Consider the following 18,840-nt stretch of genomic DNA (forward strand, 5'->3'; position numbering starts at 1 on the left):
AGCATTTTTAATTTTCATTTCTCTGAGGGCTGAGGATAGTTGGGCATTTTGCATATATTTATTGCCCATTTGTACGTCTTCTCTCGAGAACTGTCCAACTCACCTGGCCGCTTACTGATTAGATTGTTTGTGGTTTGTTCTTGGTGTTTAATTACATTTTTTTCTTTCTCATTTATTTCTTTTGGCGAAGAGGCTGCCTTTTGAGACGAGTCAGGTGTCTGTGGCTGAGTGGGCTTATTTCTGGTGCTTTGTGCTAATCTTATCATCTGAGGGTCTGGTTTTGGGTTGGTGCTATGCTACTGCTGTTGCTATAGCCTTTGTTTGCTGTGGCCTTGTAGCATAAATTAAAACCAGGTTATGGAGGCAGCCTTAGCATTACTGTTTCTGCTCAGAACTGGTTTAGCTATTTGGGGGTCTTCTGTGCTTTCATAGTAATTTTAAGATTGTTTCTCCAAGTTCTGTTACTAGGGATTAAGTTGTAGATTATTTCTAGTAAAATGCTGATTTGAACATCAGTAATTCTAATCCCTGGCCCAAGAGCTCTTTCTGTCTTTTAGTGACTTCTTCCAGTTCTTTCTTCAGTATTTTACATATAAAATGTTTGCTAAGGAGATTTTTTGCTTTCCTGGTTAGGTTTGTTCTAGTATTTACTATTATTATTATTATTATTATTATTATTATTATTATTATTATTACAGCTGTTGAGAATGTTTGCTTTCCTTTTCACTGCGTTTATTATTGGTATATAGAAAAGCTAAAGGTTTCTATATGTCAGTTGTATATCCCACTACTCTACTGAAAGTGTCACCAGATCTAAGAATTTTCTGAAAGAATCTTTAGGGTCTTTTAAGCATAGGATCATATTATCTGAAAATAAGGGTAATTTGATTTTTCCCCTTCTTAACTGTATCTCTTTGATTTCTTTGCCTTATTACTCTTGCTAATGCTTCAGACATTGTACTAAATAATAGTGGAAATACTGAACACCTTAGCCTGTTCCTGATTATAGAGGCAATTCTTTCATTTTACCTTGTTCAGTATAAAGTTGTCTATAGTTTTTGTTTGTTTGTTTGTTTTGGTTTTTTGAGACAGGATTTCTCCGTGCAGCCGTGGCTATCCTGGACTCAGTTGGGAAACCAGGCTGGCCTCGAACTCACAGAGACCCGCCTGCCTCTGCCTCCTGAGTGTTGGGATTACAGGCGTGCACCCAACTACATGTTGAGATATACTTGTTCTGTTCCTCCCTTTTTTCAGGATTCGTATTATAGAGAGATGTAAAACTTTGTCAAAGGGTTTCCCTGCGTCTAGTGAGATAATCATGTAATTTCTGCCCTCGGTTCTACTATTACTTTATTGGCTTGTGTATGTTGAACCATCTTTTAAAGTTTATTTTGTGTGTATGAGTGTTTTGCTAGTGTGTGTGTGTGTGTGTGTGTGTGTGTGTATGTGTGTGTGTGTGTATCATGTGCATGCAGTACCCATGGAGGTGAGAACAGGGTGTTCTGCAATCACAGACAATTGTGAGCTGCCATGTAGGTGCTGGATTAGACCCAAGTCCTCTGGAAGAACAGCCAATGCTTTTAACTCCCGAGCCACCTCTCTAGATCCCCTGTTTCTTACATCCTTGGAATAAAACTAACTTGATCACAGTTCATAATCTTTTAAATGTGTTATTGTCTTCTGTTTACATGCAGATATTTTATTGAGGATTTTTGCATCATAACGAAACACAGAGTTAGTTCTTTGAAAAAGCGACGATGGACAAACCCTTAGATTGACAGAGTGTGGCTTTCCGCCTCTTGATTAAGTCCAGAAATTGTTTCCTTGTCTTTCCTTTGACAGCATTAGGAATAAAGCAAATCCCAACCCTGAGCTCTACAGAAGATCCATGTGCGTTACCTGTCAGTGTATGTGCTGCATAGCAAACCACAAACACGGGGCAGAGTGGAAACTTTAAGGGTACTTTGACTGGAGAACATTGAAGTTGGGGGTGTTTCTAAGGTGACACTGGCTATTAGAGCATGCTCATGGAAGAGAAGTTGGGGCTAGGTGCTAAATCATTGCACAGAACCAGAAAACACTGATGAAGTCAGGGCTGCCACTACTGCAACCCACAACACATTTTAAACACAAGTGGTGAGTGCAATTCTCAGCAGGCGTGGAGAGTTGACACCTTTGCATTGGGACAAGTAAAAGCTGAATTATAATGACACATAAGCACACCAAAGCAGAAAACGGTGCTGGAGGCATAATAATACGTATCTGAAAACTGCATCTGATTTGTATGCCACTGAATGTGTCACTGTCATATAAATTATAGAATAAAATGTGAGAAAACACCAAAACATTTCCCAGACACATTAAGTCAATACCTAACAGAGCTCCTTGTGCCTGCTGCTTTAGCAGCTATGTGTACTGAATGGTGCAGTCAACCCTCATATGATTTTGCATTGGTCTTAGGAAAATCTCATAGAATGGGCTTTCTGTCAAGAATCTTGTAAAACAAAGCAAAACAAAACAAAACAAAACCCCTCAGAGTTTGTGTTACCACTAACACCTGTAAGATGACAACATGAAAAAATGAGATACCAAGATTTCTTAAAACTCAAGCATCAGGCATTAATAATTTGTTGTTTTAGAATCATTGCTAGTTTTCTTTCTTTTTTTCTATGTCTCTACCACATATCTATCTATCTATCTATCTATCTATCTATCTATCTATCTACCTACTTATCATCTATCAACTTTTGGGTTTTTGAGACAGGGTTTTTTTGTGTAGCACTGTCTGTCCTGGAACTCACTCTGTAGACCAGGCTGGCCTCGAACTCAGAGATAATACCTGTTTCTTCCTTCCAAATGATGGGATTAAAGGTCTGTGTCACTATGCTCAGTGTGCTAATTTTCTTATATTGATAAAAATTGGAGAAGAAAATTGATAGTATATTTTGAATCTATTTCAAAATCACATCCAAATGTTGCAAGCTTAAGGTGTTAACAAGTAATTTCCTAGCTGACGGGGGCGGGGCGGGGAGGACTCTGAATTCATTCATTTGAACCTTTCAATATTTTATTGTTCAGTTTTTGTATTTTTTAGCTTAGTGACTCTGAGTTTGACAGAATGCTAAAGGTAATCTGTGGTGGGCTCTCTCTGTAATTTTTAGATCCAGTTTTCTCCAAATAGTGAAAATGACTGTAAAGGTATAACATGCAGGGTTCTATTTCCAGCAACATATAATTTTGAGCGATGTATTTTTCTTGAGGATGGAATCCAGGGCTTCATGGCTGCTAACTGACTGCTCTGTTGCTGAACCTTTTAAACCTGCCAAGGGGGTTTTAAAAATTCAGTAAGAATATTAAATTGGAAAGCAATTCTTCATTCTGTAAAATGGGCGGTAATGTTAGGTCTGTCCATGCATTTGTCTTGTTCTTTAATCATCTGGTTAAACCTTTCAGCATCGACTCTGATGGGACAATGACCGTGGACTGGAATGAATGGAGGGATTACTTCTTATTTAACCCTGTGACAGACATTGAGGAAATTATCCGCTTCTGGAAACACTCTACTGTAAGTGCCACAGGTATAGTAATGATGCAGGAAACACAGTTGTTGCCTCAAAGGAGACGAGAGATAATTTATTCTGTACCTAAATGAGGGTCTGGCATGGGAACATAGACCCAGGTTACTCCAGATTCAGTGTTCTAACGTGGAAATAACTCCATGAGGTTTTTATAGTAATAGAACAGAGAAAATCATAAATCAAGACACTTTTCAAATACACTGGTGGAAACATCAGATAGACGGCTTATAGCAGAGTTTCTGCTTTGGATGTTGTGTGATGACGGTCTTAGCCCTTGGGTTGGTGGAATCTAGGGGCTCGTGCATATCTTCCAATGGTTTTACCTAATAGTCACAAGGATGCGAGGTCACACACAGAGGTGGGCAATAAATACACGTTAAGGGGATTAAGAGGGATAGGATAGGTTGGCTCTAGACTTGCGACGTTGCCACCTTTCCACATCACTGAAGTTTAATCAAACTGTCAGTCTTTCCAGTCACCTGTTCTTCATGGAGCTCTGCTTGGCAACCGTTACCACCCAAGAGCACCGTAACACCCTGGAAGGTTGGTCGGCCAAGCCCCAAGAAGGTCCCAGGATATATTTAATTACTAGAATACTGTTTATTACATCAGGCATAGATTTATAGAGTGTCTTTCAAGCCCCCAAGGTGGCATAAATACAGCTTTTCTCCAAACTTGGAAGAAGTCCCATCTTGATGAATAAGCTGTCCGGCTTTCACTGACATCCAGAGCTTCTGCCAGAAAGAGAAGTCTGGTAGTCAGAGGGCATGCATTACCCAAATCACCCCTGCACTTCCCGATCGCTAAAGATGATATGGCCTCGGGTTCCTCCTGAAATGCTGCCTTTTCAGGCTGCCTAGATTTATTGCCGTCATAAGCTGTTGCATTACTCATTGAGTGCTAGAGAATACTTTTGACTCATACGCTTGGCATTTCCTTCCAGTTTAAACTTCACAAATCTTCACAGTGATTGGTTCATTAGCATTCTGCTAAAATATATTGGTGTAAATTAGATTCCGTTGTACAGTCTGTTCCCTGAAGCCCTTGGGGGACCTTCTGCAGGATCCCCCGACCCTTCAACTTGTGGATTTGTCCTCTGTACTTGGATCCCACTCAAAACACCCAGGCATCACGCTGTCACTAGGAACAATGCCTACACTTGCCCAGAGAACTATAAAATCAATTATGAGTATACATTTTACACTGCGTCAAGTTCATACTACGTCTTTGGACATAAATGGTAACATTTGATGAACTCATTTTCTCAGTAGCAAATGAAAGAAGAGAGTGTTACTACCAGAGTGTGTGGCTCATTACCTTTCATTCTTGCCCATAAAGTTTTAGGTCAAGGTCATTTTTTTTTTGTGGTGCTAGTGCCTGGAGCATGCTAAGAAAATGTTCTGTGACCTAGTGATACCCACCACAGCATTTAGATAATTAAGTTGCAAATATATAATGATAAAACTGCTCTCAAACTATATAGAAGATAAGTATAGGACTATTTATGTGCATGGCTTAATTTTAAAATTCACATATTTACATTTAAATATGCACTTCAAGGCATGGAGTGTAATGGGCCATAACTAAGACGGTGTGACTTTCTAGCATTATGAAAAGTGACTGACAAGGGTTCACTAAATGTGGTAAAATATTACCTTTTTAATAAAAGTTGTCAGATCCGACAAAAAGAGAAAGTTGTGATTGTTGGCTCTGTGCTGTTTCCAGGCCTTGTGTGGTTGATTCTGCATTGTGTTCAGAGCAAAAAGACTCTTCCTCGTGTGCACTTAGCTAGGCTCAATGTCAATCCCAAGGAAGACCCTCCATTCTAACAGTAACAGCTCTGACACAAAAAATAAAGTTCTGGGCTTATCTTCTTGAGACTGAAGAGCCGTGGGCTCTCTTTCCATTTTTACCAGGGAATTGACATAGGGGATAGTTTAACTATTCCGGATGAGTTCACAGAAGATGAGAAAAAATCAGGACAGTGGTGGAGGCAGCTTCTGGCAGGAGGTGTCGCTGGCGCCGTCTCAAGAACCAGCACCGCGCCTTTGGATCGCCTCAAAGTCATGATGCAGGTGAGCCGCCTTGCCTTTGTCTACCTGTACATCTGTCACAGTCCTTTGTACCTTAGAATAGTGTAGTCTCAGGTCACTAACCCTCAGATTAGGCACATGCCTAGGTATTTGGCACTGTTCTACTACATTGTAAATGTTAGTACTTGTGTGCAATGTGACTTTAAAAGTTTGATAATAATAATAAGAAACTTCTCCTTGCTATTATAGGGTTCTCATTAAATCACTTATACTTTCTTTGATTTTGACTTGCGAAGGCAGAGGATTTCTCAAGTCTAGAATCTTGGTGATAAAAATATAATTTCTTTCTTTCTTCTTTTCTTTTCTTTCTATCTTCCTTCCTTTTCTTTTCTTTCTTTCTTTCTTTCTTTCTTTTTTTTTTTTTTTTTTTTTTGAGACAGGGTTTCTCTGTGCAGCCCTGGCTGTCCTGGAATCACTTTGTAGACCAGGCTGGCCTCGAACTCTCAGAGATCCTGCCTCTGCCTCTGCCTCCCAGAGTGCTGGATTACACGTGTGCACCAAGAATGTAATTTCAAAAGTGACCGTAGAGATAAGTTAGCAGAAAAGTCCTGGGTTTCTAGACAAACTAGGCTACTTACTGACATTGGGCTGGCCATGTGAAGAGAAGAGAAAGAAAATCCATTCATGCACATGATGGTAAATCACTTCATGTTCATGGCAGCTCGGTAAGACAGGTGGTTTGCCTTCATTTTATCTATGAGAAAACTGAGGCTGTATGACCATATGGGGGGGGGGTTCCCCTCTGTCATAGACCTAGGTAGGGGAGGGGAATAGGGTGAAAGCGGGAGGATACAAGTCATGGGATAACAACTGAGTTGTAATCTGAATAAATTAATAAAAATTTTAAAAAGAGAAAAGAAAACTGAGGCTGGAAGAATGAAACTTTCCTTTATGAGAAAGAGTAGACGAGTCATGATGTAGCTTATCCTCCAGAGCCCTTGGTTCTTACCCTGCACCTGAGAGTTCTTGTTTTTTCCATTTCCACAACGGGCAGAGTTGCTGATAAGGGTGGCTCTAAAGCTTCGTTTATATAAGCACTGGCATACTGGAACAACCTAGGAGAACACTGTAGTTGCTTAAGAATTATTCTATTTTATTATATTCTATGTATTTGGGTGATTTGCCGGTATGTATGTATGTGCATATACACGGCGTGCTCATATTTTCTAGAAGAATGTGCCAGGTCCCCTGGAGCTGTAGTTACAGATAGATGGTTGTAAGATGCTGAGTGGATGCAAGCTAATCTGTGGGTGCCGGGAACCAAACCGGTGTCCTCTGAAGAGCAGCCAGTGCTCTTAACCACTGAGCCAGCTCCACAGTTCCTTCAAATGTGTAAACAAACCTGTGTTTGTTATACCCACAGTCCACATGTCTTTATTTTTAAACTGTTTGAACAAAATATTTCTAACAATATTTTAAGCTGCCTTTCATTCACAATGTAGCCAATTCCAAAATGTGTTTAGGGATCTAGTGCTTTGTAGAAAACAGGAGGGAATTTGCAGATGCCTTTTTTCCCCCTCTTTAATACAGTAGTAAACTGACTTTGAGAAAGCTTGAGTTGGCACATGCCTGTTCCTTTGCCATATGGGTCTGTTAGGATTATAGTTTCTGCCCATCTGAAGGGTTTTCCAAAGTCTCCAAACACAGCCTCACGGTCTTGGTCTATCACCAGGAAGAGATACAGGTTCAAATCAATCAAGGAGAGGAAGTACAGAGGGCGGAGTCCAGGAAAGTACCAAATTCAGGACTGCTTTTATCCATGTCCTGTGCAGCCCTAACACCTTTCTTTCCCAGTGTTGGTGTGTGACAGTGATGAGCGGAACGCTGCAGCCTATCAGAGACGCTCACCGTCTTAGCATTCGGAATCCAGTGTTTGTGTTCGGCTCACACCTACTTTAGAAATTGTATCAACCATGCGCAGATGTATCCCATGGCGCTTTGCTTTTATTTTTAGGTTCATGGTTCCAAATCAATGAATATATTTGGAGGTTTTCGGCAGATGGTAAAGGAAGGAGGAATCCGTTCCCTTTGGAGAGGGAATGGCACAAATGTTATTAAAATCGCTCCTGAGACAGCTGTTAAGTTCTGGGCTTATGAACAGGTAATTGTTGTCATCTGTGAAAACGATTAACAAAAGGAGTTAGCTAACTGATCCAGTTAAGATTCACAGGCAGTGCTTTGGGGATCCATTCCTAACACTTCACAGAGAAAGTCCTTACGGGAGGCTAGGATTAGATAAACTCAGTGATTCCACAGAGCTGAATTCTGGGATTTTGGATGCCATAATACCATTCACAGAGGGAAGCTTTCCCCAACCTCTTATCTAAGTAGCTCTTCAAAGCATGATCTTAGGTGACTCATCTTGAATTCCTAGTGGACACAGGGCACTTAATCTAAGTTTTACTAAAATACTCCTGAAATGAAAACTGTTCAGGTGAATCCCTTTGCGTGAGTGGAATTATACTTAGTTCTAAAATTTTTTTCTGTCATTTCTTCTATTATTATTTATCATGACCTATATGGGCCTTAAAGTTTAACTCCACACTATAGTTTATTTGAATATGTTTAGTGTTAATTCTGGAGAGTTTGTCCTGGAGAAGCACACTTCTTTGAAGTGACCAGGGCTAGCGGTAGCCATTCCTTGACTTTGAAAATAGAGAAGCAGAAAGCAGCTGGCCTAAGTCTTGACGTGGAGACCACTCTGGGGAAAGAAATTTTCCTGATGCAAATGTCGGACATTCAAATTATGACTAATTTTTTGATAAGAACGCCAGAGCCTAAGGTACATATTCAAAAATAATGCTGTTATTTCAATATGAGGGAAGTGCGGTGTGTCTGAAAGCCCTCACACAGCACACTTGATACTGCTTGTCAGATTCTTATTTTGGCTACTCCAATGGGCTTACTCCCTTCCTTCCACTCCCCTCCCCCCTTTTCAAATGATCCTGGGATTTGAACTTAGGGTACCTTATGGTTCAGGAAGAGCTCTACCATTGAGCTCTGTTGCTAGCCCCGTGGTACTGTATTGGAAAACCCACTGCCCGGGAGACGCAGTCAGCATTTCAGCCCCCACTTCTCTGCTAGGACTGTTAGGGCAGAGGGCGCATCTTGAGGCACCTCATTGTACTGTAAGTGAATCGATTCCTAGGGTCTCATATGTTTTTCGCCACCATAAAATATCACCGAAGGCATGGCTTAAACAATAGAAATTTACCTCCCACAGCTCTCAAGTTTAAGGAGGAGCAGATCAAGGGCCAGGCAGTGGGGACCCTCTTCCTGGCTTCTTGCTCTGTCATCAGATTGGCCTGGGTGCATGGTTTCGGGGGAGTGTAAGCTATCAGGCGTACCTTCTGACAAGGATGCTAGCTCTCTCCCGAGCTAGCCATAGTCGTCCCCAAAGGCCCCATCTCCTAATACCATCACAATGGAGGTTACAGTTTAACATAGGAATCTGGGAAGGGCACAGTTACCCTATAGCAGCTATTAAAATGCATCTTAAAACTTCTTCTTCTTTTTTTTTTTTAACAGTATAAGAAGTTGCTTACTGAGGAAGGACAAAAATTAGGTACCTTCGAGAGGTTTATCTCTGGTTCCATGGCTGGAGCAACTGCACAGACTTTTATTTATCCCATGGAGGCAAGTACCACTGTGGTCTGACTGCTTGGTGGTGTTTGCACTGGTCAGCTGTAGAGAGACACTGAGTTAGCCCAAACTCAGCAGGTTAAAACAAGCCTTGGCCAGCTCGCGATTTGGGAGGCTGGGTTTCTCTGGCTCTGGGTTTTTTCATCATCTTTTGTCAAGGCCTTTTGCAGCCTGGGCTGCAGTTACCTAGAGGCTAACCTTGGGGCGGGTCTGCTTTCAGGCTCACCCATATGGCTGCTGCCAGGCCTTGCTGGCCGTTGGCCAGAAGCATTATTCTCTTAAACAAGCCTTTCTAGATGGTCTGCGCCTCTTCACAGCATGGTAGCCTGCTTCCTTTATAGTCAGTGCTGCTATGAGGAAGAAGAGAGAAAGAGACTGCAAAGCGATAAGAACTATTGCCTGTTGTCACTTTCACTTTACCTGGCTGGCTACACAGACTGACACTGGTACCGTGTGGGAGTGACCATGCAAAGCAGAACATCCCTGGAGGCAGGACCCTTAGAGGCCATCTCAGAGGCTGGCTGCCACAGTCCTGACAGGGATTATGCCTCATTCCTCTCGAGGGAGCTTTTGTGCCATAACCGCAGTAGTGGAAGCTGAGGCTTTGGCTGTGGGATGGTAATGCCAACTAGACATCGTTCCTGTAAAGCACGGGCTGGCTAGCAGGTTGTGGACCACCCAAGGGCTGTTGTGTACAGCTTCAACTATTGTTACACTTGAAAAAGTCAGGAAGAAAGCAAAGGAAAAGCAAAGCCCGTGGAACGGATCTCACACTTGAGGCTTGCAGAGGCTGAAGTATTTACTGCTGGGCATTTTTGTAAAGTGTTTACCAAGTCCTACTTTGGAGCAAAACTAGCACTGTGGATGTGGGTACTTTTATGGATATGACTAAGGCTTTTCAATAACTGAAAAGACCTAAGCAAAATATATCCTGAACTTGAGCTTCTTTGTGATATTCATGCCAATAGGGGTGTGTGTGTGTGTGTGTGTGTGTGTGTGTGTGTGTGTGTGTGGATGCACATGTGTGTGTGGGTGTGTGTCTGTGGAGGCCAGAGGTCAACCCTAGATGTCACTCATACCGTGTTTTTGACACGGCCCAAGCTCAATGATATAGTTGATTGGCCCAGAGGTCCATCTGCCCTTCTTACCTCCACTCCCATGCCTGGCTTCTCGGGTTGGTTTTGTGGGTCAAACTCAAGTCCTCGTGTTTGTGCTTTGTAGACTGAGCTACCCCTGAGTCTCTGGAGGTTTTTTTCTGTTCCTCCACGAAGCCTTCATTTCAGCTAAAACCATCACCTTCCCACCTCTGCGCCTCCCATCCCGTGCTTCAAGACGAAGATACTGCATTTGTCCCCAGTGCCACCATTTTCTTCACCTTCCTTGCCAACCGATTTTATTATGACATCCAAAGGATTGTCTGGTCCACATTTATTTATTTTATTTTTTTTTTGGCAAAGCCCTCCTTCGGACTCATTATTAACTGGCCCTTCCTGGCTCTGATTTTAGCTTCTCAATAGAAGTAACACCCGAGGGAGAATCTATCAGCAGACCGGACATTCTCGCGAGAGACGGGATTTACTTAGTGCTTTATGAAATGAATGCTTTTGAATTGTTCAATATTAAATGCGAATGATAGTGTGTTGCATTCTTCGGAACCTAGGTTTTGAAAACCCGGCTAGCTGTAGCCAAAACTGGACAGTACTCTGGAATATACGGTTGTGCCAAGAAGATTTTGAAGCACGAAGGCGTCGGGGCTTTTTACAAAGGCTACGTTCCCAATTTACTGGGCATCATTCCTTACGCAGGCATTGACCTCGCCGTGTATGAGGTGAGTGAGGGCGCAGCTGTGCTTCAGCGTGCAGAGCAGCTGGGTAGGTGGTCGCCATCGACTCCGCCTTTGTGTCAAGGCTGGGAGAACGCGAGAGGGTGGAGGAGGATGGCTTGTGACTGGACCGCTTGCAGGCGTGTTCTTCAGTCGTTCCAGCACCATGACTGGGAGATCACAAATGTACCGAATCTTTTTTTTTTTTTTTTTTTTGTATTTTCCTTGCATATTTACTTTTGTTCACCAAGAATATGAACTCAAATTTAGTTCGGAAGACGGCAGGAGGGACTGGGTGGGGCACAGAAAAAAATAAGCAGAAATTTATTAGAATTACTAAAACTTGCACTAACAGAGCCAAGTGAATGATGTGGTCACACAGCTTCGCCTCTAGGGCTGGGGATTGGGGGTGGGGATAGAGGTGGGGGTGGGGATTGGGGTAGGGGTGGGGGTGGGGGTGGGGGTGGGGGTGGGGAATGCAGTTCAGCCTGTAACCGTAGCCCGTGCAAGGAGACTTGAGTTCAGACTACTCAGAACATGAACCACGGGTGGCTCCTGTCAACAAGCTGTGGGTCACCCCTGCCACATGGGCCACTTAATAACTTGGGACTCTGACAAACATTGACTGAACACACATTATATTCAAACCATGCCGGACTGAGAGGAGGACTCAGGGCCTTTAAGAACCCGGAGTTGTGTGTGGAGATGGGCAGCCCCCCAGGTGAAGCTCAGCATTGTTAGCCATGCCATGACACGAAGCAGCTGAGCCCCAGCTCGGGAGGGAAGGTACGGAATGAAAGCGGCTCAGAAGACTTATTTGATTATGTATTTATTATTATACTTAGTTTTGCCTTTTCCTAGATCCTCTATTTCTCTACCCATCTAGTGTTGTGCCCTCATTTTTATAAAGTAGTAACTTCATTTGATTTTGAGCAGCTTTACTGAGATCCAATTCCCACGCCATGCATTTCACCCACTTAAAACATACAACTGAGAGACTTTTGGAATATTGTTATTAACTTCTGAAACTGTAATAAAACAGAACCCAAAACTCCTTTTTTAAAACCACGAAATTCAGAAATATTAGTTATATTTCATTACTATACATTCCCAAAGCATTTTTTTTTATCAATCCAAACTATTACACAGTAATCCTCTACCTAATATTTCTATCCCCCTCTGACCCTCCAACCCACCCTCAGCCTCTATGTATTTATGTATCCTAGGTGTTTCATTAGTGGAGTCATACATATTATTTGTTTTTATCTGACTTATCTCACTTAACACAACGCCTGCAAGGTTCATTCATGTCTTGTACTTTATCCATTTTACTTGTTCAATAATAATCCGTCATATAATATGCCATGTGCCACGTAATGATGTTTGGGCCAACAAAGGAGTCACTTGCGTATGGTGGTGTTGGCTGCAGATCATAATGGAGCTGAAAAATATGTGTTTCCTGATGATGTTTTAGGTGCTTTAACATTAATAGCTTGAGGCATGACCTACATATTTAGGGTGATGTTGGTGTGAGGAAAGCAACTGTGATGACTGTTGAGTGGGAGTGTGACACAGTCATGTGCCTAATATCCTATAGCAGTGATGGACGGTCACTGTGGCTTTCTGTATTCTCTGTATTGAAGTTTTCACATAAAATTATTTTAAAAATAGAGGTGACATTCCCAAACTCCCCCTAAGCCAGTATCCCTCTAATATAAAAATCTTGGCATTGTAACAGTCTATCTCAAGTCAACTAAAACTATATATAAAGCCTACTTCTCTGCACTCCCGATTACCCTTGTTCAGTTTTGATGACAAGCAATGTGTCTTTTTATAGTATGTCCTCTAACATGGGCTTCCAATGAGTTCTCATGCTTTTATTTTGAATTCTCTACCATATTTCAAAGGTATTTACATACCTGTATCACACTATTATAAGACTGTCACTTTCTGTGTATGTACTTTTATCATGTACGTTTTCATGTTTTCTTTGAGTGCTTATTGCCCTCTGGTTTCAGACTAAAGGATGCCTTTTGTCATCCCCTGCAGGTCTAGTGGTGGTGCAGTCTCTCAGCTTTCCTTTATCCTTTATTTCTCCTTAATTTCTCCTTTAGAGTCAAAGGGCAGTTTTGTCAATATGCTGTTCTCGGCTGGCAGGGTTCTTTTGTTGTTGTTTGATCCTAGCACCTTTAATATAAATACCCTGCCTCCTCCCAGCCCATAAGGTTTACATCAAGAAATACAACAAACAAACAAACCCAAAACACTTAAAATAAAAGCTAGAGTGCTGGCTACTTTTTTCATTGTTCCGATAAGGTGCCACAACTGAGGCAACTTATAAAAGAAAACGTTTGTTTGGGGTTTACACTTTCAGAGGGTGAGTCCATGACCATTACAGCAGGGCTCATAGCCGAGCAGGCATGGCGCTGGAGCAGCAGCTGAGAGCTCACACTCTTACCCACAAGTAAGAGTCAGAGAGAGCCAACTGGGACTGGGTGGGCTTTTGAACCTCAGTGACACAGCTCCGAGACAATTCTACCAACTGAGGGTCAAGTATTCAAACCCATTAGCCTATTCTTTTGTTTGTTTGTTTTGTTTTCTTGTTTTTTATGGTTTTTTTATTTGTTTGTTTTTCGAGACAAGGTTTCTCTGTGTAACCTTGGCTGTTCTGGACTCACTTTGTAGACCAGGCTGGCCTTGAACTCACAGCGATGCGCCTGCCTCTACCTCCCAAGTGCTGGGATTAAAGGTGTGCGCCACCACGCCTGGCCATTAGCCAGTTCTTATTCAAACCACTACAACTAGGTATATAGTTTTAAAAAGTATATTAGCGTATTTTCATGCTTAGAATATTTTACTTTTAAAGAGTTGATTGACTTCATGAAACAACCCCGAAGGTGTTCACGTTGAGTCAACATGGTGCTGACTATCTCATTTGTTGATGTCTTTTTTGTTTTTGAGGCAGCTTTTGAAGTCTTACTGGCTGGATAACTTTGCAAAAGACTCTGCCAACCCTGGTGTGGTGGTGCTGCTGAGCTGTGGAGCCCTGTCTAGCACCTGCGGGCAGCTGGCCAGCTACCCCCTGGCTTTGGTGAGGACTCGCATGCAGGCACAAGGTGAGTGTGGGTTCTGGGATGGTTGTGATGACACTTTGTGTCACTCATGGTTTTGGAACACACATCTATGCATATTCTCTCTCTCTCTCTCTCTCTCTCTCTCTCTCTCTCTCTCTCTCTCTCTCTCTCGTTATTGTGACTCTTTTTAAAGAAATAATCCAAACTTTTTAAGAGCATAATGTTTGACATCTAGCAGATTTTGGTTCAGGTCTTTGCTGCACGTCTCTTTTTTCACTTTTGTCTTCCATGAGCTGGGATTAAAATAACTAGCAGCAGTCTGTGTAAAGAATTTGGCATTTACTGAACTCTCAAAATAAGTGGTGTCTGGACTATATATCAGTGCTGTTCAGACCCCAAGCTCGGCACTGAGCCTTCCTCTCTGGCATTCTCTCTGCTGGCTCCTGGGCTGACTACCCTCACTCTCCTGCCATTCCGCGGCCACTGCCTTCCTGTTTTCTGCCATGCAATCTTTGTTTTCCTTTTTTTCTTTCTTCTTTTTTCCCTGGTCACCTTCATCTACTGGAATTTCTCTTATGAATACTGGGCATTCATGGCTCCACCCCAACACCTCTTCCCAGTGCAGTCATCTCCTCCTTCAACAAAGCAGTCAGTCACTTGTCGACATGCTTGAGCTGTCACTGGGACAGGGTTAGAGGATGCAGCAGGTCAGGTGTAAATCTGGCCACTGTAGAGTGGAAAAGATGTGGGTGCAACCAGAAAAATGGCCCTTTAAAACACCTCCTTCTTAGCTGAAGCCTAGGAGTGCAGTGGCCACAGAACTGCGGTGGTGTATTTGAGGAGCAGAGAGGCAACAGTGGCTGCAGAGAGAAATGCAAAATAGCAAACAAAATGCACACAGTCTCCCACGTAGCCCTGTGACCATGCTGGGAGCTTGATACTAATGTCATCACATTTGACAAATGACTAACAGACAAAACCGTTAGGGAATGTCCATTTGAGTGGGAGTCGGGCTGGAGTTTGGATTTAAACTGTTGTACAGTAAGCACCCCCCTCAACTCCCCTCCCTGCCGCCCGCCAGCCCCCCCCCATCCCCATCAGCGCCAGACCTGACCTAGCCTGGCTGCCAGGATTTGCCATTTTTCATCAAGGCCCAAACATTTCGTATCTCTTCAGACATTTTTGGTCACTCTTTAGAATTTCCAGAATAAATCCCAAACTTCTCAGTGGGAGTTCCGAAGTCTTTAGGAACCATGCCATGCCTCAGTTTTAGCTCTGTCTCTATTCCCTGACCCCCACTATGCTGCGGTGTGACTTTTCCTGTGGATGCCAGAGTGAACAGATGTCCGGTCACCCGACTAGGGCAAGGACAGACCAAACAAACAGGCTCACTCACGTCTCGCATAGTGCATTGGTGAGCTTGCTGAGGTTATCATTGGAGTGTTGGCGATAGCTACTTACAGGGGCTTGAGGGACGCAAAGACAGCTGCGCCACCAGCAGCCCACCTTGCAACCAGCCATGGCAGCGGAACCCTTGGAGCTCCCTGCATAACCTGTAAGAAACTTGCGCTGGAGTCTCCTGTGCACAGGAGCTATAACTGCTCCTGTAACCCCGGGATCAGGGAGCAGCCCTGTGAGTCCTCAGAAGCTATTTGAACTTGGCAAGTTTTGTTTACTTCTTGAGTCTTAGGAGTCTCCTCAATCCCATAGAGATGCTTCCCAACATGTGGGCATCTCCAGCCCCCTTGGTACTCTCTGTGGGTAAAATCACATTCAACAATCTCCAAGGCCCCCTCCCCTATGCCTCTTCCGGCCTTTGCCTTTTGTTATACCAACGTGAGCTGCCTCCTTCTCTCCCTCGTCACTTCCTTTTTATTTTCCTGCTTTTTTTTCCCACTTCCCCCTATTGAGAAAATTACAAGGCCCAGCTCTCGTATACTCTTTCTAAACTTCTCCAAATTTCCCCTTCTCCTATTATCCAAATAAAAATTTAAAACTTTTTTTTAATTTTTTTTATTTTTATTTATTTTTTTATTAATTTATTCTTGTTACATCTCAATGTTTATCCCATCCCTTGTATCCTCCCATTCCTCCCCCCCCCACCCCCCTTTTCCCATTATTCCCCTCCCCTATGACTGTTCCTGAGGGGGATTACCTCCCCCTGTATATTCTCATAGGGTATCAAGTCTCTTCTTGGCTACTTGCTGTCCTTCCTCTGAGTGCCACCAGGTCTCCCCCTCCAGGGGACATGGTCAAATGTGAGGCACCAGAGTACGTGAGAAAGTCGTATCACATTCTCCACTCAACTGTGGAGAATATTCTGACCATTGGCTAGATCTGGGAAGGGGTTTAAAGTTTACCTCCTGTATTGTCCTTGGCTGGTGCCTTAGTTTGAGCGGGACCCCTGGGCCCAAATCTGCCTATCATATTGTTCTACTTGTAGATTTCTAGGACCCTCTGTATCCTTTTATTTTGCTATTCTCCCATGCGTCTCTCATTTAGAGTCCCAATAGGATGCCTTCCCCTCTGTCCCAGTTTCCTGGTAAGTGAAGGCTTTCGTGGGACATGCCCCTTGGGCTAGTATGCAGATATAAGTGAGTATATACCATTTGATTCTTTCTGCTTCTGGGTTAACTCACTCATTATGATCATTTCTAGCTCAATCCATTTATCCACAAATTTCGGGAATTCCTTGTTTTTAATAGCTGAGTAGTATTCCATAGTGTATATGTACCACAGTCTCTTTATCCACTCTTCTACTGATGGACACTTAGGCTGTTTCCATGTTCTGGCCATTATGAATAAGGCTGCTATGAACATGGTTGAGCAAATTTTCTTGTTGTGTGCTGGAGCATCTTCTGGGTATATTCCAAGGAGTGGGATAGCTGGGTCTTGAGGAAGCCCTATTCCCATTTTTCTGAGATAGCACCAGATAGATTTCCAAAGTGGCTGTACTAGTTTGCATTCCCACCAGCAATGAAGGAGTGTTTTAAAACTTTTTTTATTGGTTCTTTGTGAGTTATATATTATGTACCCCAGTCCCAGTCCCACTCATCTCCCATCCCCTCATACCTGCCCTTTGACATTGGTGGAAGCCGTAGTATGTCACAGCGTGTCCCACAGTATGTCCCTCCGTCTGTACATCTTCACTTGCAAAATGTTCATTGCCCTGTGGGCAGTGGCACAGTCACGTGGTTAGAAGTATTGGGCTTGGGTATCACCGACCACAGCTTCTTGGCTTTGCTACTTGCTAACTAGGGGTTCAGGACAAGGCTCCCTATCGTTCCAAGTGTCTAATTCTTCATGTAGGAAATACATGTATTTATTTTGAAGGACTAGCATGGAAAGTAATTAACCCAGCATCTAGCACACAGCTATTGATAATGAGCTGCTGTGGCTGTCCTTGTGATGGATGCTGTACAAAGAATTGCTCCTGAACTTGATTTTTATCTATTCGTTGTGTTCCAGACACCGTTCTGAATCCTCACTTGTCTGTTGTAACGATGAGACACACTTGAATATTGGATTCACCGCCTCCCCGTTTATTTATCTATTTTGTTTGTTTGCTTATTTGTCTGCTAGCCATGGGAGAAGGAGCCCCGCAGCTGAGCATGGTTGGCCTTTTTCAGCGAATAATCTCCAAAGAAGGGGTGTCAGGACTTTACAGAGGCATCACCCCAAACTTCATGAAGGTGCTCCCTGCTGTGGGCATCAGCTATGTGGTATACGAAAACATGAAGCAGACACTAGGAGTAGCTCAGAAATGACCAGTCAAAGCCTTGAAGACGGAGACCGTCAGCGCTCTCCCAGTGGCTGCTGGGATTGCAGCACGCCTATTGCAAAAGAAACTTCTTCCCTGCCGAAAGGAGGCGTGTATCCAAGGTCATGTCAAGCTTTTGTATTCAGCCTTCTATCTTCAGTAATGTTCAAAATCACAGTTTCAGTAAGTGAAGAATCCACAAAACTGTACTTTATTTTTGCTGATAAACATTCGTGCTGTGCATCCTAAATCCGAAAATGTACTGACTTAAGATGAAATCATTTTGGGTGGTAGTGTTCTAAAATCACTAATCTTTGTTCTGATTGGTTCAAATTTATGTCAGTTTGTTTACAGCCATTTAAAAAAAAAAAAAAACAAAAAACCCAAAATGATCGGAAAACCTTGGGACATAAATTGCTTTATTTATTTTGGCTGTCTTTATAGATATAAAATTCCCCAACAGAAACATTAGTAGAAAAATCACTGTATTTAAAAGTGACCTTGCATAGTTTATATCCTCATCTGTAAGCAGAATAGGAATGAATTATAGAAGCCAGATTTATATGTGGAAGAGCAGTGAGAGAATTATTTATTTCAGTACACATGCTTCTTTCTACTTGCTTTGCTATTTGCTCCCCAATTTTAGACACTGGTTGTTATATTTGTCAAATTATTGACACAAAGCTAATATTTTGAAGACCCTATTAACCTGTCATTGCTTTGGAAAACACCAATGGACAGAACCATTGACTGATATAATTTCCTAGAGAGCATCTTAGTTTTGTTCATTTTTTACTCTTTTAATCAAGTCCTCTTAATCAGGAAGGCTCCTGGGAACTTTTATAGAAATCTGAAATTACTCTTTTCATAA

The 18,840-nt window shown here is 42.6% G+C and overlaps 1 protein-coding gene across 2 annotated transcripts in view; it reads left to right on the forward strand.

Moving 5' to 3' along the window:
* LOC127206360 (calcium-binding mitochondrial carrier protein SCaMC-1) overlaps positions 1-18,094 on the forward strand; it is a 35,437-nt gene extending 17,343 nt beyond the window's left edge. The window contains exons 4-10 of one of the 2 annotated variants that reach the window (XM_051165648.1): positions 3,454-3,565; positions 5,495-5,653; positions 7,626-7,772; positions 9,200-9,307; positions 10,974-11,141; positions 14,101-14,251; positions 17,792-18,094. In XM_051165648.1, coding sequence (XP_051021605.1) covers positions 3,454-3,565; positions 5,495-5,653; positions 7,626-7,772; positions 9,200-9,307; positions 10,974-11,141; positions 14,101-14,251; positions 17,792-17,976 — 1,030 coding nt within the window. In that variant the 3' untranslated portion in view covers positions 17,977-18,094. The remainder of the gene's footprint in view (positions 1-3,453; positions 3,566-5,494; positions 5,654-7,625; positions 7,773-9,199; positions 9,308-10,973; positions 11,142-14,100; positions 14,252-17,791) is intronic. The other variant, XM_051165647.1, reaches the window with a different exon arrangement.
* Positions 18,095-18,840: the final 746 nt, after the last annotated feature.

The sequence above is a fragment of the Acomys russatus genome, chromosome 23, assembly GCF_903995435.1.
Source record: "Acomys russatus chromosome 23, mAcoRus1.1, whole genome shotgun sequence".
Classification (NCBI taxonomy): domain Eukaryota; kingdom Metazoa; phylum Chordata; class Mammalia; order Rodentia; family Muridae; genus Acomys; species Acomys russatus.